This window comes from Mizuhopecten yessoensis, unplaced genomic scaffold (assembly GCF_002113885.1).
Source record: "Mizuhopecten yessoensis strain PY_sf001 unplaced genomic scaffold, ASM211388v2 scaffold9847, whole genome shotgun sequence".
Lineage (NCBI taxonomy): Eukaryota > Metazoa > Mollusca > Bivalvia > Pectinida > Pectinidae > Mizuhopecten > Mizuhopecten yessoensis.
This window is the reverse complement of record NW_018408252.1, coordinates 759162-784265: the sequence shown is the minus strand read 5'-3', so window position 1 is coordinate 784265 and position 25104 is coordinate 759162. Positions and strand designations below refer to the sequence as shown.

At 38.4% G+C, this 25104-nt stretch overlaps 2 protein-coding genes across 2 annotated transcripts in view; one reads left to right on the top strand and one right to left on the bottom strand.

Annotated features, from left to right (window-relative positions):
* Positions 1–25104, top strand: part of LOC110458906 (orexin receptor type 2-like) — a 157644-nt gene that overhangs the window by 40168 nt on the left and 92372 nt on the right. The gene's annotated exons all lie outside the window — the stretch shown is intronic.
* LOC110458907 (C-type lectin domain family 4 member M-like) lies at positions 11626–18042 on the bottom strand (the record flags this gene model as incomplete). The annotated part of the gene is made up of 4 exons (XM_021510878.1): positions 11626–12168; positions 13173–13251; positions 14315–14406; positions 17388–18042. Coding segments are annotated over 4 exons (1035 nt in total), but the record flags the coding sequence as incomplete, so codon positions are not given.

The following is a 25104-nucleotide window of genomic DNA, read 5'->3' as shown; positions in this document are numbered from 1 at the left end:
TGCGTTTAGCTCTTGCATATTAGGCTGTTGCTGACAAAGTATAAGAGCTAGACCAACCAAACCTCAATCATACATGTATCATGGGTAGTAGAGTCTACTACTCTAAAAACATTTCATGGATTTCTGCACTTTTTCGGATAATAACCTAAAATTTCTGAACTTTATAAAAAAAAATCAATGTTATGATTTTGCGTTTAGGTCCGTTTCCTTATGTACTATGTCAAATGCTTATTATATTGACAAAGCGGGACAGGCGACACATATAATTACGCGTAGTTCTTGTATAGAAAATCATCAACTGATTCAATTTAAACACTTAGAAACTTCATTCTTTCACGGATTTTGGTCAAACATTATACAAAGGTTAAATATGGGTATACCTCTGACATTGTTGTGTTTCAGGGTTATAAGGTCAAGGCCAAGGTCACTGTTGCTATATATAGAAAATCATCAACTGATTCAATTTAAACACTTAGCAACTTCATTCTTTCATGGATTTTGGTCAAACTTTATACAAAGGTCAAGTAGGAGTATACTTCGGACATTGTTGTGTTTCACAGTTCCAAGGTCAAGGTCAAGGTCACTGTTGTTATATATAGAAAATAATCACCTAATTAAATTTAAACACTTAGCAACATACAGAAAAAACATATGAATATTAAAATCAACTTATCAACTTTAAGTTTAGTACCTTGTGGGTGTGCATGTTTCAGGGTATCAAGATCAAATTGGTTGTAATTTTTTATAGAACACTAAAATTAATTTCACAGGGCCGCGGGGCATTTATGTCAGACAATTTCTAGTTTCAAAATATTGTTCAGTTGATTTCTTCCTGTAAACTAAACATGGACTGACTGTACTTTTTTCTGGAACCTAGGCATTACATTGATATTTATGGTACCTCCTGTGATATTTACACCACTGAACAGGGAAAAGGGCAGACACCTCGTAGTTCAGGATTCGCCATTGAGTATCAACTACTAATACATCATTAAGCAATGTTTGGTTAAACTCGCTTAACACTTCGTATATAATAGTGTCATGCAATAAATCGCTAGCATGTCTTCGCCTTTCTTGTTGGAGCTGTCGGATGCTCGATCCACGGTTTGTTGTCTTCTGCCGTTGTCAATGAATCGTTACTGAAGGTGAAGGTAGTCATCGCCGACAAGTATCAAATGCTCCGAATAATATGGCGTGCATTCGATTTGCGCATTATCGATACTAGCCCAGTTTATCCTGTATTGGCCCAGTTCGTCGATATTGGCCCAGTTTTTAAACCATATTGGCCGAGTTTGTTATGATATTGATTGGGCAGTTTTCTCATATTATTGTCAGTATGTGGCTTCACGTAAGTAATACACTTAGGATATACAATTTTTGAGGAATTCGCAGGAGCTGCCTTATCAGGCGCTATCTACTAGTCATATGCCACCTGACTAATATCTCCCTATGTGTGTATTACTGCGTGTGTGCTGGATATGTATTGTGCTCTATATCTAGTGCTGTCTTCTTTTTTCTTTGAAAAAACCTGTAAAGCAATAGCACAATGGTCACAATAATAATGATAACATATCTGTAAGCAATATATAGGTAAAGTAATGACTTTTTTCTGTAACATTCTAAATATTTTCAAAAGAATCTGTGTGATTTACGCATCAAATAGATTATCTGTTGTGTTTTATAATAAAGTGCATGAAGTTCGTATTACCAATTTACCGATAAAGATTCGCCTGTCTGCCGCTCTGTATAAGTTATGACCGACTTGTGAGTGTGCTTCGTTAAAACGCTAGCAGCACGGGTTCATGTTTCACGTTTGTCTGCCTAAGACACTTTTGTATTGGTGAATACGACAGGTATATCCTGCAAACGCCTCTATATAGATCCAATTTTAAATATTTGAAGAATCTTTAAGAACGTGACATTCAGTACACGGCCGAGTACATGTGATGTGTCATAAACATGTGATGTGTCCTAGAAACAGTTACTTTAGTCATCGGCCATGTACTTGTGTTGCGTCACAGAATCAGTTAATTACATCATAGAAACAGTTACCTAAACCATCGGTCGAGTATATGTGTTGCGTCATAATAAAGTTACCTAAATCATCACCCGAGTACATTAAGCATCGACTGCGAGTCTGTATACAACCAACATGAAAATATTGACGAATTTAGCAAGTGTTCTCAAAAATTTGAATTAAGTCTAGGTCATTTCTAATATCCCCCCTTTGTTAGTACTTCACGCCAGCTAGCTATCGGCAATATAGCATGACTCTAGGCCCCTTGGTGCCTCAGATGAAGTTGATTTGGTGGTGTGTTTTTTTTTAATTTCCAAACATATATGTTTTTATAAATCATAAATGGAGTTTTTTGGCATCTCAGAGAAATGACTTGGGCGTTTTACCGAAAACGAACCCTGTGATATTAAAACTATCATTAAGGCCATTTCCTAGCTAGCTATCGGGCCTATATTAGGAATGAATGCCAGTTGATACTTCATATAAGGCTGTTCGAATATTTGACCGCTGTAAATATCGAAAAGGGTGAAGGTGATTTCTTTTTTCCAAATGTTTACGCCCATACTGAAAGCCAGACTGTCGAACAGGGCGTCGGCCATTGACGACACGCCGGATTCTCATTTTGGTTTTACATCTTCTCTTGAAGAAACTGTTGACTAAAAGTTTGCTTTGAAGTCAATCATTGAAAAAAAAAAGTTTTTATTTCATGGAAAAATACTTTTGGTTTCGTAGGTTTTAGATAAAAAGAAATTTTGAATGAGAGGGCAAACAAAGAAAATTGAGATGTTTGCATCACAATTTTATTTTTTTGTGATACAGAAACTCGTGTGTTTTGTTCTCCAATAAAGTCTCTGGGGTTATACAAAAAAAACAATGTGTTACTGTACTAATCGTATTTTCAATGTTGAAATGTGAAAATGAATAACCACTGAATTACAACAGTTATCACCAGTTATCACCAACAGTTATCACCAACAGTTATCACCAACAGTTATCAACAGTTATCACCAACAGTTATCACCAACAGTTACATTGTATCACCAACAGTTATCACCAACAGTTATCAACAGTTATCACCAACAGTTATCACCAACAGTTATCAACAGTTATCAGCAACAGTTATCAACAACAGTTATCAGCAACAGTTATCACCAACAGTTATCACCAACAGTTATCAACAACAGTTATCAACAGTTATCACCAACAGTTATCAACAGTTATCAACAACAGTTATCACCAACAGTTATCACTATTTTTCTCCTATATGCTGATGATATTGCTTTATTCTCGAAAGTGCTCAGTACCTAAAGTAATAGTAAGGTTATCTAATCTGGGTATACTGACACTGGAGTCTCTCGGTTACTTTTGATGAAACTGAAATACTTGTCTATAGAAATCAAAATGTGTGTTGTAACGATAAACGAATAACATAGATAAATTATGGAATCTTTCGACGAATTACTTGTACCTTGCTAATTTTCTGGAATAGAATGGCACGTTTTTAAAAAACGAAATCTGAATACTTACAGATGACCCTTATATTAAAGCAGTGTCCGACCGGGTAAGACCAGCTAATCTTTTATGTAACTGGTTTAAATCGTTATGATATATAGTCGACACAGTTAATGAAAAGTTAATTCTCCGCTGTAGTTCCGTTCGCTAGTAAAGCCTGTCTCGGAAGGCATTGAACGTAGTTCAGAAACAACAGAAACTGGGAAGGCATCAAATAAAAAACCCAATAGAAACTCAGACAATGACAATGACAATTGTTTTAATCTCATAAACAATACAGAGTAGAGAATATATAATTACAAATGGGTGGCAATAATACATGGTGAAACAGGATGGACATTAGTATTGTAAATTATTCATTTCATTAATATCGGTAATAAATTTAGCCAATGATATGAATTCGTGGTGTGTTACATCATTAAATCGTATGTCTTTTTGATAATATATAATAAATAAAAAAAACAGTAAAATATGTGAGAAATGATCTGATCAACCTGATGTCAGACTCGGTTTTCTTGTGTGTTCGAATTCCGCAAACTTTGCACAAATTGTTTGAAAGGGTCTCGTATAGTCTCTCAACCTTCCATTGTTCTCCTTGTCAGCATCTCTTTTCTCAATTAAATCATCCAACTCTGCAATTCGTGGCATCTAGTCAGAGGAGTTCCGAACAGGGGGTGCGTTACCAGAAACTTATCACACGGGTGACCGGAAGTGATATCATAGGGAATTTGGAAATTATCACACCTGCAAACATACTGATACTTGGTGTAGACATATAATAAATGTATATTTCGACCTCATATATAGACTGTAACCAGTAAATATCATTCAGCGAAATGTAATTATCGATTATCATTCAATTATCAAGAGACGGACAATAAAAGATAAAGGTTTGAGTTTGTATATGCTTTCTCTTTACAACGTTGAAATAATTCGCTAAAAATGAAGGAGTGAATTATCATGCGGTTTTATTGTTAAAATTATCGTTTAACTGTTGCCCCTTGATATATTATTTTTTCTTAGTATCGCTACGTGATTATGGAAAGTAATTTTTTTGTAATCACTTATGATGTATCATATCTTTGATCCATGCGTCTGTATTCCGTCTTTGCGTATTGCGGAGTTATCTTCTCTTGAGAGCAGGCATTGATTGTTACGTCATTGGTTCATGTGAGAAAATTACGTCGTTTTCTCAAAAATTGATGACGTTACTCTCACAAACAAATGACGTAACAATCAGTATCTGCTCTCAAGAGAAGATAACTCTGCAATACGTAAAGACGGAATAGTATGTTAATGTGAATGTATAGCGTGAATATTTTTTACTCAGTAATCAGTCATCAAATGATGCGTACACATCAAATCTTTTTCAAATATTCTCAATTGGTATTCAATTTCTTTCACAAAATCAAAATGTTTAGTAGATATATTTACGTTACGGTTTTAATATACTAAATTAAACAAGAGGGGGCCCAATGGGCCTGCATCGCTCACCTGGTATTAATCTCACACTTGTAACCTTAAAGGTGATCTTAAATAAAGCTACAGGCAAAATATCAGTATTAATGACTATAAGTCATTCATAACAAGCTGTTAAAAGATTTTACATTATTTGACCCATGTGAGCTTGATTTTCGGAAAGTGTCATTAGTGGAACAAACTTTAAAGCCTTTCATTTCAGCATGCAACTTGCCAAATGACACCATCTTAGACCTTTTGTTTAATGACATTAGGTCATTTACATATCTGACCAAATGTGACCTTGAAAGTGGGTCAAGGTCATTCAAATGACTTGATAGACCTTCTTCCGAATATCGAAATTCTCGGCCTCATGGTTATTCAGAATAAGTTGTTTGAAGATTGTAAACAAATTTGATCCCTGTGACCTTGAATATAAGTAAAGGTCATTCATTTGAACAAACTTGGTAGCCCTTCATCCAAGCATGGTATTGGCCAGATATCATCATTTTGGGCCTTTTGGTTATTCAAAAGAAGTCGTTTAAAGATTTGTAAAGACAATTGACCCCTGTGACCATGAATATGAGTGAAGGTCATTCGTTTGAACAAACTTTGTAGCCCGTTATCCCAGCATGCTACTGGCAAAATATCATAACCCTGGGCATTTTGGTTGGTCAGAAGAAGTCGTTTACAGATTTAAACATATTTGACCCCTGTGACCTTGAATATGAGTGAAGGTCATACATTTGAACAAATTTGGTAGCCCGTTATCCCAGCATGCTACTGGCAAAATATCATAACCCTGGGCATTTTGGTTATTCAGAAGAAGTCGTTTACAGATTTAAACATATTTGACCCCTGTGACCTTGAATATGAGTGAAGGTCATACATTTGAACAAATTTGGTAGCCCTTCATCCTAGTACGCTACTGGCCAAATATTATCACCCTAGGCGTTTTGGTTATTCATCAGAAGTCGTTTACAGATTAAAACATATTTGACCCCTGTGACCTTGAATATGAGTGAAGGTCATACATTTGAACAAATTTGGTAGCCCTTCATCCTAGTACGCTACTGGCCAAATATTATCACCCTAGGCGTTTTGGTTATTCATCAGAAGTCGTTTACAGATTAAAACATATTTGACCCCTGTGACCTTGAATATGAGTGAAGGTCATACATTTGAACAAATTTGGTAGCCCTTCAGCCTAGTACGCTACTGGCCAAATATTATCACCCTAGGCGTTTTGGTTATTCATCAGAAGTCGTTTACAGATTAAAACATATTTGACCCCTGTGACCTTGAATATGAGTGAAGGTCATACATTTGAACAAATTTGGTAGCCCTTCAGCCTAGTACGCTACTGGCCAAATATTATCACCCTAGGCGTTTTGGTTATTCATCAGAAGTCGTTTACAGATTAAAACATATTTGACCCCTGTGACCTTGAATATGAGTGAAGGTCATACATTTGAACAAATTTGGTAGCCCTTCATCCTAGTACGCTACTGGCCAAATATTATCACCCTAGGCGTTTTGGTTATTCATCAGAAGTCGTTTAAAGATTTTAACATATTTTACCCCTGTCGTTGACAACTGCGCCGCTTTCGATTCAACTGGTTGGACCAGATTTGTTCGTTATCTGATGCTGCTTTCAGGCGAGCCTTGACAAAGCCTTGCGAGGCCTGCATAAACATTTGCAGGTCCGCCAGGATTTATACCCCAAAAATGTCACATTTAAAAACAGAAAAAACGGTTGTTGCGCATAAACAAACAGGCCCTTGATCTGTACATATGGTCATGCGAATCAACCTTAATATGCGTATTATGCGTATTTGGAACTCTCCTCGTGTGAAGGTAATATAGTGTGATGTTAGAGACATGTGCGTATAAGACATGGGTTGTAAAATGTAGGTATTCTGTATAGACTACTGTCATCATATCATTTTTAGCTCACCTTGATGAGCTCATGCCATACAGCAGCGTCCGTCGTCAGTCGTCGGTCAACTTTTCCTAAAAAAGCTACTTGTCCTAAACACCCTAGTAGATTTTGACTAAATTTTGTCTGGAGCATCCTTAGGCCAAGGGAACTCAATTTTTTGTAAGCGGTGGGTGTGGCCCCCTCGGGGCAGAGGGGTGGGGCCCAATACGGGGATTAGAAGTAAAAATATTTTAACTCCTTCTTCTAATGTACGGAATAAAGGATTTTATCCTAATTCAGTCTCATCCTTAGGCCAAGGGACCTCAATTTTTTGTAAGCGGTGGGTGAGGCCCCCTCGGGGCAGAGGGGCGGACCTAAATAGGGGAAATAATATTTAAAATCCTTCTTCTAATGTACGGAATAAAGGATTTTATCCTAATTCAGGCTGGAGTATCCTTGGGCCAAGGGGACTCAATTTTTTGTAAGCGGTGGGGGTGGCCCCCTCGGGGCAGAGGGGCGGGGCCCAATACGGGAATTAGAAGTAAAAATATTTAAAATCCTTCTTCTAATGTAGGGAATAAAGGATTTTATCTTAATTCAGTCTGGAGTATCCTTGGGCCAAGGGGACTCGATTTTGTATAAATGCTAATTATGAACCCCATGGGGCAGAGGGGCGGGCCGAATAGTGGAAAATAGAGGTAAAAACATAAAAAAATCCTTCTTCTACCGTAAGGGTTTAAAGGATTTTATCCGAATTGAGTCTGAGGCCATCTTTGGCCAAGGGGAACCGAATTTTGTATAAATGCTGAATATGGACCCCATAGGGGCTGAGGGGCGGGGCCGGATAGGGAAAATAGAAGTCAAATCTTAAAAATCCATCTCCTACCGTAGGGATTAAATGATTTTTTCCTAATTTAGTTTGGTACATCGTTCGGCCAAGAGGACTCAATATTGTATAAACGGTTATTGTGTCCCCCTAGAGGGAAAATAGAAGTCAAATCTTTAAAATCCATCTTCTACCTTAGGGATTAAAGGACTTTATCCTAATTTAGTTTGGTACATCGTTCGGCCAAGGAGAAGTAAAAATATTTAAAATCCTTCTTCTACCGTAAGGATTGAAGGATTTTATCCTTATTCAGTCTGCAGCATCCTTCGGCCAAGGGGACTCCATTTTGTATAAACGGTTATTGTTATTGTGTCCCCCTAGAGGGAAAATAGAAGTCAAATCTTTAAAAACCATCTTCTACCGCAGGGATTAAATGATTTTTTCCTAATTTAGTTTGGTACATCGTTCGGCCAAGAGGACTCAATATTGTATAAACGGTTATTGTTATTGTGTCCCCCTAGGTTCAGCTGGGCGGACCTTAAAAGGGGAAATGGAGGCAATATCTTTAAAATCCTTCTTCTACCTAAGAGATTAAAGGGTTGTATCCTAATTTAGTTTGTAACATCCTTCGGCCAAGGAGACTCAATTCTGTATTAATGCTGATTATGGACCCCATAGGGGCTGAGGGGCGGGGCCGTATAGGGAAAATAGCAGTCAAATCTTAAAAATCCATCTTCTACCTTAGGGATTAAAGGACTTTATCCTAATTTAGTCTGGAGCATCCTTGGGCCAAGGGGACTCGATTTTGTATAAATGCAAATTATGGATGCCATGGGCGGACCTAAAAAGGGGAAATTGAGGCAAAACCTTAAAAATCCTTCTACTACCGTAGAGAATAAAGGATTTTATCCTAATTTATTCTGCAACATCCTTGGGCCAAGGGGACTCGATTTTGTATAAACTGTTTGTGTGGCCCCCTTGGGGCAACTGGGCGGAGCTAAACAGAGGAAATAGGGGTAAATCCTTTAAAATCCTTCTTCTACCGTAGGAATTAAAGGATTTTATCATAATTTAGTTTGTAACATCGTTCGGCCAAGGAGACTCAATTTTGTATAAATGCTAATTATGGACCCCATGGGGGCTGAGGGGCGGGGCCGTATAGGGAAAAAAAAAGTCAAATCTTTAAAAACCATCTTCTACCGCAGGGATTAAATGATTTTATCCTAATTTAGTTTGGAACATCGTTCGGCCAAGGAGACTCAATTCTGTATTAATGCTGATTATGGACCCCATGGGGGCTGAGGGGCGGGGCCGGATAGGGAAAATAGAAGTCAAATCTTTAAAAACCATCTTCTACCGCAGGGATTAAATGATTTTATCCTAATTTAGTGTGGAGCATCCTTGGACCAAGGGGACTCAATTTTTTGTAAGCGGTGGTTGTGGCCCCCTCGGGGCAGAGGGGCGGGCCGAATAGTGGAAAATAGAGGTAAAAACATAAAAAAATCCTTCTTCTACCGTAAGAATTAAAGGATTTTATCCTTATTCAGTCTGCAGCATCCTTTGGCCAAGGGGAACCCAATTTTGTATAAATGCAAATTATGGATGCCATGGGCGGACCTAAAAAGAGGAAATTGAGGCAAAACCTTAAAAATCCTTCTACTACCGTAGAGAATAAAGGATTTTATCCTAATTCAGTCTGGAGTATCCTTGGGCCAAGGGGACTCGATTTTGTATAAACGGTGGGTGTGGTCCGACTGGGGGCAGAGGGGCGGGCCGAATAGTGGAAAATAGAGGTAAAAACATTTAAAATCCTTCTTCTACCGTAAGGGTTTAAAGGATTTTATCCTAATTTAGTCTGCAGCATCCTTGGGCCAAGGGGACCCAATTTTGTATAAATGCTAATTATGAACCCCATGGGGCAGAGGGGCGGACCTAAATAGGGGAAATAGAGTTAAAACCTTTAAAATCCATCTTCTACCGTACGGATTAAAGGATTTTATCCTAATTTAGTTTGTAACATCGTTCGGCCAAGGGGACTCAATTTTGTATAAACGGTTATTGTGTCCCCCTAGGGGCAGCTGGGCGGACCTAAAAAGGGGAAATTGAGGCAAAATCTTTAAAATCCTTCTTCTACCTAAGGGATTAAAGGGTTTTATCCTAATTTAGTCTGTAACATCCTTCGGCCAAGGGGACTCAATTTTGTATAAATGCTAATTATGGACCCCATGGGGTCAGAGGGGCGGACCTAAATAGGGGAAATAGAGTTAAAACCTTTAAAATCCATCTTCTACCATAGGGATTAAAGGATTTTATCCTAATTTAGTTTGGAACATCGTTCGGCCAAGGAGACTCAATTTTGTATAAACGGTTATTGTGTACCCCTAGGGGCAGCTGGGCGGACCTTAATAGGGAAAATAGAGGTAAAAACATTTAAAATCCTTCTTCTACCGTAAGAATTAAAGGATTTTATCCGAATTTAGTCTGAAGCCATCTTTGGCCAAGGGGACTCAATTTTGTATAAATGTAAATGATGGATGCCATGGGCGGACCTAAAAAGAGGAAATTGAGGCAAAACATTAAAAAACCTTCTACTACTGTAGGGATTAAATGATTTTATCCTAATTTAGTCTGGAGCATCCTTATGCCAAGGGGGCTCAATTTTGTATAAAGGGTGGGTGTGGCCCCCTTGAGGCAGCTGGGCGGAGCTAAACAGGGGAAATAGAGGCAAAAACCTTTAAAATCCTTCTTCTACCGTAGGAATTAAAGGATTTTATCCTAATTTAGTTTGGAACATCGTTCGGCCAAGAGGACTCAATATTGTATAAACGGTTATTGTGTCCCCCTAGGGGCAGCTGGGCGGACTTAAATAAGGGAAATAGAGGTAAAAACATTTAAAATCCTTCTTCTACCTTAAGGATTAAAGGATTTTATCCGAATTAAGTCTGCAGCATCCTTGGGCCAAGGGGACTCAATTTTGTATAAATGCTAACTATGGACGCCATGGGGGCAGCTGGGCGGACCTAAAAAGAGGAAATTGAGGCAAAACCTTTAAAATCCTTCTTCTACCGTAGGATTAAAGGATTTTATCCTAATTTAGTCTGGAGCATCCTTGGACCAAGGGGACTCAATTTTGTATAAACGGTTGGTGTGGCCCCCCTTGGGACAGCTGGGCGGACCTTAAAAGGGGAAATTGAGGCAATATCTTTAAAATCCTTCTTCTACCGTAAGGATTAAAGGATTTTATCCTAATTTAGTCTGGAGCATCCTTGGGCCAAGGGGACTCAATTTTGTACAAATGGTTATTGTGTCCCCCTAGGGGCAGAGGGACAGAGGGGCGGAGCACAATAGGAGGAAAAGAGGTATAACCTTTAAGAAGGATTTTATCCTAATTTATTCTGCAGCATCCTTGGGCCACGTGGACTCAATTTTGTATTAATGCTGATTATGGACCCCATGGGAGCAGAGGGGCGGGGCCGAATAGGGAAAATAGAGGTAAAACCTTTAAAATCCTTCTTCTACCTAAGGGATTAAAGGGTTTTATCCTAATTTAGTTTGGAACATTGTTCGGCCAAGGGGACTCAATTTTGTATAAACGGTTATGGTGTCTCCCTGGGGGCAGCTGGGCGGACCTAAACAGGGGAAATAGAGGTAAAAACATTAAATCCTTCTTCTACTGTAGGGATTAAAGGATTTTATCAGCAATATTTGACTATTTAAACTTCAGTTTTGCTAACATTTCCAGGTGAGCGATACAGGCCCTTTGGGTCTCTTGTTTAACCTTCATATCACATAATATTTTCCATCACAAAAAGCCATATTTGTTTTATTAAAGGCTTCGACGATAAGGCAACAAAAACAAAACAAAAGTGAAAAATCAAAAGTTTTTTGAGATGTTTTATTGCAGGTTTAAAATTGTACATCCTGGCTAAGAAAAGCAATCATGTTTGTCAATACAAAAGTGTTAATGTTAAAAGATTTTAAAATCTATTTTTATCAAACAATTGTACAAGGGTAGGGGAATTCTTTAAAGGATATCTCTAGAATAAATGTTCATCGGAAAACCGGTCTACATGGATTTTTGAGTACAGTGTATATCATAGAGACAAATGATCTTTATAGACAGGTAGTTTGTATAGAAAGGTAGTTTATATAGACAGGTAGTTTGTATAGACAGGTTTCAATGTATATGTACAAGTGTTAGGCACTATATATCCACAGTCATAAATCAAAGTTCGCATATGTATACACCGTAAGCTGAACAGCGAAAGTCAAACCATCCGTTGACAGTATTATAGACACAATCGCCGCTACTATCAGGCTCTCCTGGGTACCAATTGGTATAGGTGTCATCGAGCAGAAGGCCATTCCCGATCCAAGCGAGCTTGTTATCCGTCGTTCTCCTTTTGCCGCCTATCCACCATCCATATCCTGAAACTATTAAAATTATACTGAACATGACCAAGTTCACTAATGCGTTACTTAAATATGATCATAGTCATGTGATGTGATAAAGACGTTCATACTATATTCATATGATTTTTAACTGTCGTCCAACTATAAACAATAGTATATGATACAAAATATATTTCCGATTTTGATATTAACAGGTTAACGTTTGTGTTTGTATTATACCAGAAAATAACACACTAAACAGGAATGTTTTGAACAAAGAAAGTTAGCTCATTAGAGCTATCATTATGTAAGTATCGTTTTCTCCAGAATAATGAACAATTGGAATAATTGCACAAAAATTAAACGTTTCCCTCGGGCCCTTTGCAAAATCTGCAGGATCACGTGGTAACACTGCCACTAAGTTTTGAGCTAATGGTAGCAAGTAACTTGTTAATTTGTGTCGTTCGGTTTCTGAAATGTTAAGTTATGTTTCAATTTATTCGGCAGTCTGTTTCGGAATCACGTATACTATCAGTGTGCTCCAATACAACTGGAAAAAAAAAAATATTTCTTATCGTTGTCATCTGTTTTCTGGGAACACCAGAAACGAAATAAATATCAACTACATGGTATACTGTAAAAAAAACGCTAGAATAAGATTCAATTTCATTAAAAAATTAGTCGATGAAATCAGAACTTACGATTTATACTGAAACTAACCATATTAATCCCGAAAGCTAGAATGTTATTCACAAGTTAGAAATATATAAACAGCGGTCTATGAATTCCACGTGCCCTTCCGGGGAGATAAAGAAATGAACCACGCCTTTTGAGGAGATAAAAAAAAAGTTTCCTGTTTCTTTTGGGACGGCAAGGATATTGTCATGTATCGGTTTGACAATATCCTTGCCGTCCAAAAGAAACAGGAAACTTTGACGAGATTTGACAGACAAAGTGACGACATGTGGCCCCGCCAGGCCGTGTTGTCCTGTAGGGTTAATTGTGTCCCTACCCCTACGAGGTGAAATGAGTCATGCAAGCCTAACCTTTAGCACTGTTGACGAAGTCTTGCATATCCTGGCTCATCACGGATACAAGGTTCGCTCCCACCAACTGACATCTCTCCTGATGATTCCATTAAAATGTATAACAAATAAAATAGAAATGATCATGGTTAACAAAATCAGTGTTTGCCTAAATAACTGAGTTAAGTTTAATGTCTGTTCATAATTTAAATGTATTCGAATTTTGGCGGCTATCTTGATTTAGTGAAAACTGACACCAACCTGTGATGGTGCCTTAATCGAACATAACATATAAAAGCAAGAATTCTGAGATGTTTTAAATCTCGTCAAATCTACACAGGCCTGAACAAACTGACATAAAAAGTGCAGGATTCTTGAATAAATATGTTCAAACAGAATGCTTACATGAAAAATGACGTAAGCATAAANGGGGATCGTCAGCTTGATAACATATAGGAAATACTCAGCATCGGCGGTATACAATTATGACGCAGGGTAACTTCGAAATTTGAGAATTTGGAAATAATTTTTAAAAGGAACTGAACAGTATACATTTAGAGAAGTTAAAATTTAAGTAACTAGCACTTTTTGGAAACGAAATTGTCAAAACTAACAAAGTAAAATAACAAAGCAGTATTGAAGGCTGTACAGGGTATTACATGTAATTGTAACTATAGGCCAAGTCTGAGAGCATTAGTTTGTACTTTCTGAAAACGGACGATGTTTTTTCATCTGTTTTTATTTATAATATAAAAGTTCGCTTTAACAACACTTTCTTTAGATCATATTGGGGCTTCATGATAATATGTATGTAACCGGTTTGCGTTCAAACCGACATGAACATTGAAAAAATGCCGTTCATTCCTTTTATTTACATTCTTTAGTTTTAGTTATTATTGACCATAAACAAACATATTCTTTATATTTTCGATATAGAAAAGTCTGTGTCGTTATTACAAACGAAATTCCTGGAATAGCCTCACGTCACCAAAATGTTTGCTTCTAACGGTTGTCTCATGTTTGTCGAGGCGGATGGAAAAACTTCTAAAGGACGCTGATCCAATTACGTCCATAGCCCAATAAACGCAATTTCTTATGGTGAATTCTGATTTAGGAACTCGGTAGAAATGTAAATATAAACTTGTGAACAGTAAGTATACTACCTGAGCGTTGGACCAGGCCAAGAACTGTTCTGTCAAGAACAGATAGCATCGATCCTCAAAGACATGTACAGTCGCGCTGGGATCCACTTTTTCTGAAAACAGGAAAAGTCTATGCATTGATGTTTTATCGACTCGCATTTTTTGTTGATATACACTGTAGGTACAGCAATAGCACAGTATAAAGACTGTCGTTTCAATGTCATTTCAATTTTACAGCTAAACACAGACAGTTTTCAATGTTCCAATTTTTCTTTTCCTTCAGAACATTTATAATCCGACATTAATGTAAGTTATAGCAATATAAGATAGTTACACCGAGTTCGTAATTAGTCTGGGCTCACTGACTCCCTGGTTTTGTCATGTTAACGAATTACTTGCCCGTATAGTGTATGATGTTGCTACATTATCCTAGGTATCCGATGAAATGACGTACCAGTCACGTGATCGGTCACACTTTGTATCGTTTTGTCTTTCGATGATAGTTGGTTAGGAAATAGGAAAGGTAATTTTAATCAAACTTCAACCTATACTTAGTCTCGATTAATTTGGCAAAGAAACTTTGGTAAACGATTTTAATGACAGAAACTATACCGGTCTTTTGATTTCATAAATCAATTAAATACACTCAAAAAATCTGAACTAACTTTTTCTGGATATATAGGACTTTTGCGCGTGGATTTTAGCACACAGACACTTTTATATGAGAGAGTTGAATTAAGATAAGTGATATTCAATTTATTTTACAAAAAAATCACGTTAATATATTTTCGTTTTACCTTAAATTATAATTTAAATATTGTATTTGATCAAAGAGTATTTTTTCAGTGAAAATTTCGAAAACTGTACGTTATATACCTGTATAATATCAGAAACTTAAATATCTAATGATAACTCGATTATATCCAAACAGTTGTGCATGTTCCAATATAATATCATGTTGCTGACAAAATAATTTTAACATCAAATTAGAGAGAAATACACGCATGTATTAAGGTGGTTTACGCCCTTCACTTTTGATAATAAAAAAAAGACAACATTGCCCTGTCAATTGAAAACGAGTAGAGCCGGAAACAAGACCACTCTCTGGTTAGTTCAAAATGCATTATACATTTAATTATAACATCATTAACATCAATATGACAGAAAACAAGTAGGTACTTTATAAAAGGTCGATTTTGTTGACAGGGAATGGAAAAGGCTAAACACTTTCTCGAAATCCCATGAGTCATGCTTTCTCATGTTCTCTGCACCCCTGAAGTATGTCATGACGGAATCGCCATTGTGAGGCAATTAAGCTTCGAATTCCACTCTAGATACAAACATGTCACGACATCGTAAACTCGCTTTATGTCTTTGATGAGGATCGAGGAATCGCGCGGAAGCGTAACGGTAAAATCGACAGACTTTGAAGTTTGATGTAGCTCCTTTGTAATCTTGTAAGAACGTTTGTCAGTCTAGCGATTGGTCAGGTTTGTGTACCTGAGATCAATCAAATAGCTAGCCGTGTTCCTTCAACTATGTCCCAGTATGTTCCCGGGGTGCAGAGAAGATACGTGAATCGAGATCAGAATCCTTGTAATTCGAGAATGGAGGCAATGGTCAGCTGTCGCATACATACGTATCAATGGTGTATGCTTAAAGTAATGAAGAGGTGGAAAGGTTCACAAGGAATTATTTTTTAATGGGCAGTGATTTGTCTGCACGTAGTAATGTAAAACTTGGATTATAGACAAAAGAGATAGTGAGATTGTACAAACCTGCAGTTTATCAATACAAACAATAAATATGAAATTGATATGACAACAGTTATGAAACAAGTGATTTAAACTTATATAAATCACTCTTGTTGGCTCAGATGTTAGTGCGCGAGGTATTTTTATGTGGAAGGAAACCGGAATACTTGGAGAAAACCAACGTGGTCGGGCAGGTGACCAGGACATCTGTCCATTTTAGGCTGGCCGGTCTTGATTCATATTCTGTTGGATGATTGAAGAGGATTAGTATTTTTACGTGAGGAACTGATTTGAAGTTTAAGAAACATAGTTTGATATCGGGACTGGTGCTATTTTACAAGTGTAATATAACTATGAATGGCAAATGTCTATTTAAGGGTCCCTTTGCATTCTGTTTTTTCGTATCTTTTGTAATGTCCCTTTTATTTCGTTTTGGAAGGCTGTAGCACAGCTGGACCAGAACACTTCTGTTGACAAGGTAGCTCAGTCGGTTAGAGCTACAGTTTATTAATCTGTGGTCCGTGGTTCGAGACCCTAGCCCGTATTCATAAATCCGTTCTCATGCTTACTCATGGTTCCTTGCTCAGACTCAACTTATTATAACTCACAGCATGTGACACTGCCAAAAAAGTCAAATTAAAATGTTGAAATAGTTTTCTGCATCCAGTCTCTCCAAAGTTCTTAAACAACATGGGAAAATGTGATGTTAGCACTAAACCTCAGTTTGAGCACGGGGACAGTTTCATGAATATTGGCCCCGGTCTAGTTTCACTGAATCGTTACGCCAGGAATTGTTGTTGATTAAAAAAAAATATTTCACGTTTTTGACAGAGGGACGGGATTCCGATATGATATACATGTATCTTGAATACATAGTAAAGATATTGTGTAGAATTACATTTTAGATTTGATGTACTGTCATCACATTATTGTACTTTAACGATTTTGAAAATGAAGCTATAATGTATAGATTTTGTTATACAAATATACTTTGATAGTGATTCAATCAATAGCTGTTTGAGGGAGAGTTTGTTTTTATATAACCCTATTTCATAAATTTCGCTATTTTAAACTTGGTGGTATATCTTACTAAGTAAACAAGTATGATGTATCACTGTGAGCTGTAAGATACGCTATGTTACTGTGACAAGTCTGAACATGATGCTGTGAACATCTATATGTACATATGTAATGATAAGAGTATAATGGCTGTCTTTAGTAGTTCTGTATAGAATTATTCATACTGTCGACATTTTCTACTGTTTTTACATGTATGAATTGAGAGGAGGACATACAAAAGATTATCAAACAAATGATTCTACATAGTAAATTTTACATACCGAACAAAAGTTTGCATTTATCCATTTGTTGTTTATCATTCTGTTCCTCAAGCGAGCCTAATCGTGTGGTTAGATCCGTTGTAACCTGTTCCTCCAACGCGCCTAATCGTGTGGTTGGATCCGTTATAACCTGTCCCTCAAGCGCGCCTAATCGTGTGGTTAGATCCGGTATAACCTGTCTCTCAAGCGCGCCTAATCGCGTGGTTAGGTCCGTTATAACCTGTCCCTCAAGCGCGCCTAATCGTGTGCTTTGATTCTTGATCTTGTCCTTCAAGGCTGACAGATCAACCTGTCCCTCAAGCGCGCCTAATCGTGTGGTTAGATCCGTTATAACCTGTCTCTCAAGCGCGCCTAATCGCGTGGTTAGATCCGTTATAACCTGTCCCTCAAGCACGCCTAATCGTGTGGTTTGATTCTTGATCTTGTCCTTCAAGGCTGACAGATCAACCTGTCCCTCAAGCGCGCCTAACCGTGTGGCTAAATCCGTTATAACCTGTCCCTCAAGCGCGCCTAATCGTGTGGTTTGATTCTTGATCTTGTCCTCCAAGGCTGACAGATCAACCTGTCCCTCAAGCGCGCCTAATCGTGTGGTTAAATTCGTTACAACCTGTCCCTCAAGCGCGCCTAATCGTGTGGTTTGATTCTTGATCTTGTCCTACAAGGCTGACAGATCAACCTGTCCCCCAAGCGCGCCTAATCGTGTGGTTAAATTCGTTACAACCTGCCCCTCAAGCGCGCCTAACCGTGTGGTTAAATCCGTTATAACCTGTCCCTCAAGCGCGCCTAATCGCGTGGTTTGATTCTTGATCTTGTCCTCCAAGTCTGACAGATCAACCTGTCCCTCAAGCGCCCCTAATCGTGTGGTTAGGTCCGGTATAACCAGCTGTCCCTCAAGTGCGCCTAATCGTGTGGTTAGGTCCGTTCTACCCCGCTGTCCCTCAAGCGCGCCTAATCGTGTGGTTAGGGCCGTTATAACCAGCTGTCCCTCAAGCGCGGCTAACCGTGTGGTTAGGTCCGTTATATCCAGCTGTCCCTCAAGCGCGCCTAATCGTGTGGTTGGGTCCGTGATAACCAGCTGTCCCTCAAGCGCGCCTAATCGTGTTGTTTGATTCTTGATCTTGTCCTACAAGGCTGACAGATCAGCCTGTCCCTCAAGCGCGCCTAATCGTGTGGCTTGATTCTTGATCTTGTCCTACAAGGCTGACAGATCAACCTGTCCCCCAAGCGCGCCTAATCGTGTGGTTAAATTCGTTACAACCTGCCCCTCAAGCGCGCCTAATCGTGTGGTTAAATTCGTTACAACCTGTCCCACAAGCGCACCTAATCGTGTGGTTTGATTCTTGATCTTGTCCTCCAAGTCTGACAGATCAACCTGTCCCTCAAGCGCGCCTAATCGTGTGGGTAAATTCGTTACACCCTGTCCCTCAAGCGCGCCTAATCGTGCGGTTAGGTCCGTTATAACCAGCTGTCCCTTAAGCGCGCCTAATCGTGTGGTTAGGTGCGTTATAACCAGCTGTCCCTTAAGCGAGCCTAATCGTGTGGTTAGGAGTTTGAACTTGTCCTCCAAGGCTGACGGATATTCTGAGTGCATGTGTTTTTCACTCCCGCACGTGTCGCTATTAATGAGTTGCGGCAGTATGGATCTAAAATTTAAATTAAATACTTTGTCAGTTATCGATTGTTTTACCGACCTGATGATTACAGTATATTTTATGAAGTTTTAGTAGTGGATGGGAGTTATTTAAAAAGCCAACAGAATACCGGATACCGACAATAAAATCGTTATGCGAACTCAAAATCGATAAAGAATATGACAATATATGAACAAAGTAAAGATTTACATGGAAACTATAGATACACGGAGAATAAGACCAAGTGTTCCACAAGGGTAAGTATATTTTGCTATAACGACAACTTCTATCATGTAGGTCAAAGTCAGATCAAAGTACAATCGGGCACATTAATGTGCATAATTATACAAGATTAAACGTTTAAAAGTAACACAACCATAAGCTATTACACCTTTAAGTCTCCAAATAGATATAACATGCCAAAAATGAATTACACAGCACCATAAAGCTGTTTCGTCCTTCTAAGACTGATCGGTGATGCTAGGGGCCAAAAAGCCTGTAGTTTAGACAATTTGTAATTGGCGAATTTATAAATTTAGAGGAGTGCTGGTTATTTTTAAATTAAATAATTTGTAAAGTGAATATAGCATACACCGTGGAACTGCTCAGAAGAGATAACTGTGGCCAAACCTCTGGGTTTGAGAAATCCACATGTTGAGTTCACCACTTTGTATCTCGGAATATGCCAAACATGAATTACACGGTACAATACAGCTGTTTTGTCCTTCTATAGGACCCATCGGTGGTGCTAGCGGCCCAAAAGCTGGATATCGAAACTGTCTAAACTACTTTTGAAACAGAGGGACATCGACCTTCGCATCGCACAAAGGATTTTCAGAATATCCATTATTTTCTAGATATTTGGTATATTGATACACCAGCACTTACAAAAAAAAATCACAAAATTTAACCTCCTAGAATTTTAATCAAAATAATTGTAACAGAAATCTAGTTTGATTCTGTAATGTCATGAACATCTTTATTATGGCGAGAAATAAAATACTACAAAATCCAAAAAGTTTATTATTTCATTTTTATTATTTTACCCCTCAAGGGACAAAGAGAAAAAGAATGAAAAAAAATACATACGTCTCCTATATTAGTACGTTCGAAATATCTACTTCTTGTGTAACATCGAGTATGTGGGATTAAAAGTATAGACTAAAACAATGCAATATGGATTTGGTAAAATACTATATCAAAATTATTTCATTTAAAAAAAGTATACTTCATTGTATCAATAAGGCTTAGAAGCTATATCGAATTTTAGAAATTGGCATTATTTCAAAGACAGAAAATAATTAAAGTTCATCTCAATAGCAATATTAATTTATGATTAATTGATTGAAATATCATATCATATCTGCATTCGATTTGCTTACAAAACCAATATTGTTTTAATTTACGCACAAAACTATAATACCAAACTAGTAACAACGTTGTTCTACATGACTGATGCGGATCTATTACGAGTTTAATTTAAATGCTATTTCTACACAATCAATAAGTCATCACCGACTACTGCTGTTGTGTGTAACTGCAGATAAATAATGAAAAATAATGCATGTCACTCAAAAATATTAGTAATATTCCGTTGTTATGCCCTGTTTCATGTTTTGTCGAAAACTGTTAATTAGTCAACAGTACAATAAATGGAGACTGAAAATGTCTGTCAATGAAATCGGCTAATTAATAGGAAATATTCACGCTTATATATAATTATATAACGTGAATATTTCATATGAATTGATCGGTTTTAATGACTGAACGGTTTTATCGAATTCTAGGTATTATTTATGGCGCGAAACGACTTTGTATTACCTGATGATGGCTAGTATCCGTTGTTCCGTTTGAGCTGCCTCTAGAGAGATGTTACTCATTAATATTCATATCTGTTGCTCACATACGAGGAACGATGTCAGGGGACACAGCCGGAAAGAGAACAAACAGAAATAAAGTGGATATGAAGTACAGGGAAAATAATGGGGGGGGGGGGGGATAAAACAGAAACTGTGGAGACTGACCATCACAACTAATGATATTCTCTACGTCATTAGACATACGAGGAAGGATGTCAGGGGACACAGCCGGAAAGAGAACAAACAGAAATAAAGTGGATATGAAATACAGGGAAAATATTCGGGGGGGGGGGGGGGGAAAAAAAAAAAAAGGGGGGGGGGGGGGGGGGGATAAAACAGAAACTGTGGAGACTGACCATAACATCTAATGATATACTCTTCACTAGAGAATCTCAGCTAGTGTGACACTCATACGAGGAAGGATGTCAGCGGGACACCACAGGAGAGAGAACAAAGAGAAACAAGCAAATTCGTGGAATTTGTATCCCCCGCTTTTAGGACATATTGTATGTAAACATTATTGAGGTTAGGTTTAACATGTGAGTATCGTGCTGTTGAGACATAATGTATAGCTTGAAACTCAAAGACAAAAAGCCTTATCTAATATTTGCTAGAGTTATTAAGCGAAAACTGCAGATAATGACTGTCAAATGGAGTCCGATTAAGGTGCTCATCAAACTTGGCCGAACCCTTAATGCATTGAACCCTGTTACTAAGTTTGAAGTCAATCAGATACTATTTGCGAGGGTTAATGAACAGAAACGGAAGATAATGACGTTTTTCTCTTTATTCAATGTGCCATAGATCTGTCTAATGGGGTCCGCTGAAAGTGGTCATCAAACTTGGCCGAGCACTTAAGGTATTTAACCCCGGTACCAAGTTTGAAGAAAATCGGTTAACATTTGTTATACATTATAGTTATTGCACGGAAACAAAGCGCGGCAGATAATGTCGTTTTTCGTTATTCAAGGGGCCATAACTCCGCCAAATGGGGTCCGCTGAAACTGGTCATCAAACTTGGTCGAGCCCTGAAGACATTCAACCCTGTGACCAAGGTTGAAGAAAATTGGTTAACATTTGTTGTAGTTATTGCACGGAAACGAAGCGCGGCAGATAATGTCGTTTTTCGTTATTCAAGGGGCCATAACTCCGCCAAATGGGGTCCGCTGAAAATGGTCATCAAACTTGGCCGAGCCCTTACGGTATTTAACCCTGTTGCCAGGTTTGAAGAAAATCGGTAAGTATTTGTTGTAGTTATTGCACGGAAACGAAGCGCGGCAGATAATGACGTTTTTCATTATTCAAGGGGCCATAACTCTGGCAAATGGGGTCCGCTGAAAGTGGTCATCGAACTTGAATCGGTTAACATTTGTTGTAGTTATTGCACGGAAACGAAGCGTAACGGACAGACAGACAGACAAACCCAAATTAGTATCCCCCGTTTCGGTGAAAGCGTGGGATAATAAAGTAGATATTAAATACAGGGAAAATATTCAGGGGGGCCAGGTTTGAATGAAACAGAAACTGTGGAGACTGAACATCACAACTGATACATTCTACACTAGAGAATCTCAGCTAGTTAATGTTACAGACATACGAGGAAGGATGTCAGGGGAGACACCGCCGGAAAGAGAACAAACAGAAATAAGTGGATATAAAATACAGGGAAAATATTCGGGGGCTGCAATTGGGGCAGCAGATCAATTTTTGTCTCTTCCATGTCCCCTTCCATGTCCCCTTACATGTCCCCTTCCATGACCCCTTACATGTCTCCTTCCATGTCCCCTTACATGACCTCTTACATGTCCCCTTCCATGTCCCCTTACATGTCCCCTTTCATGTCCCCTTCCATGTCCCCTTACATGGCCCCTTCCATGACCCCTTACATGTCCCCTTCCATGTCCCCTTACATGTCTCCTTCCATGTCCCCTTACATGACCCCTTACATGTCCCCTTCCATGTCCCCTTCCATGTCCCCTTACATGTCCCCTTCCATGTCTCCTTACATGTTCCCTTCCATGTCCCCTTCCATGTCCCCCTTCCATGGCCCCTTACATGTCCCCTTCCATGACCCCTTACATGTCCCCTTCCATGTCTCCTTACATGTTCCCTTCCATGTCCCCTTCCATGTCCCCCTTCCATGTCCCCTTACATGTCCCCTTCCATGTCCCCTTACATTCCCCTTACATGTCCCCTTCCATGGCCCCTTACATGACCCCTTCGAAGGAGACACGGAAAGAAACCCCCAATTTTGCAGAGGCCTCTAAGTTAGTCTACTTTTACAATGCACATGCAACCATGGTTGTGTGTTTCAAGTAGAATCACACCAAGGCTAGCGACAGTAGAGTCACACCAAGGCTAGCGATAGTAGAGTCACACCAAGGCTAGCGACAGTAGGGTCACACCAAGGCTAGCGACATTAGAATCACAACAAGGCTAGCGACAGTAGAATCACACCAAGGCTAGCGACAGTAGAATCACACCAAGGCGAGCGACAGTAGAATCACACAAAGGCTAGTGACAGTAGAATCACACCAACTCTAGCGACAGTAGAATCACACTAAGGCAAGCGACAGTAGAATCACACCAAGGCTAGGCGACAGTAGAATCACATCAAGGCTATAGCTAGCGACAGTATAAACTGATGAAGGGAAGAATAGTTTATTCGTTTGTTTTGTATCCGGTTTAACACCCTCGCAACAGCTAAGACCTACCTATTCTTTACTAAACCAAGTGGTGCAGCAAATCGTTGTCGGGGTGTATGCTTATCGAGGGTCGAGCGTCCGAAGCGCGCAGCGCCGGAAAAGGACGAGGGTATGGAGGGGGGAGTCCCCCGGGGTACCATAGGTGGAAACAAATCAATAAGGTCATAGTAGCAATATCCCGTGTTCTATGAACTTCTTTTAATCCGATTATTTACAAGTAAAACCCGACTTTGTATATGAATAACATTTATATTGTGTACTTCACTTAGTAGTAACCTTCGAGATTGTCAATGTGTATAGACATAGCAAAGATTTTTCAAGAAGATTTTTTGTTTAAATGATAAAACAGAGAGAAATTAATAAAAGTATATGATAGCAAAAATCTTCTCTAAAAATTTGGTTAAAGCATACATGCATACTTGTATGCTACGCCACTGATGATATTATAGTAATAACCACGTTTTATTTCATCACCACGATGATATGGAATGTATTGACATTGTTTCCTCTGAATCCGCTACTACATCTAGAACTAAAAAATTCAAAACGTTCAAGTGCAATTTTCCACCGTTTTCTTTATCTAGCATTATAGTAAGGGGTCAAGATATCACTAACCATACTTCTTGAATCAATGGGTATTCCCCAAATACCATTTTGTTGATGAATACTACGTACTGGAATAATACATGCATAAGATTATATAGGATTGTCAGTGTTAACACAATATATCAGACAAGTAGATAGCAAATTGGCATATCAGTAATATTCATAATTCTGATCAATAATACATTGCTTTATGTAAAAGCCAGAGATGACATATATACCAGTATAGAGAAATCTTTATTAAGAAATAGGCTAAGCTAATCAAGTAACCGACAAATAGTATTGTGTGGTATCAGCTACGAGTGGTATACTCATGAGCTCATTGACATTGGGCCGTAGCCAATTTATCAATAACATGTACAGCGTCAGGTACAGGGAAGCATGCTATTTAGGTTCAGGTCACAATAACATTGATGGCCACAGACCCCTCGTTGTAACTATTCCTCACAAACCCGAGTTTCTCGATGACAATGACAATTGTTTTATTCTCATAAACAATACAGTGTAGAGAATACATATATACAAATGGGTGGCAATAATACATGGTGGAACAGGATGGACATTAGTATTGTAAACTAATTATCTCATTAGTATCGGTAATAAATTTAGCAAATGATATCAATTCGTGTTGTGTTACATCATGAAATAATGCATGAAAGGGCCGGTTTCCAAAACGGCCCCTTCCTCTGATTCAAATTTCCTGTTGGTGGTGCATTGCCCATGCCGTTGTGGTCACAAATCTATAAAGTATAAAGATTTAGGTCACTTGGTTTGTTTTTTATGGCTCCTCAAAGTTGTACCTTTCAGAAGCTGTCTAAGTGTTGATAAAATGTGCATGTTATGTAAAATATTAATGAAAATCTAATCAAATGATGGTCACCGTAAAGAATACATTCATGGCATGATTGTGACAAAAAAT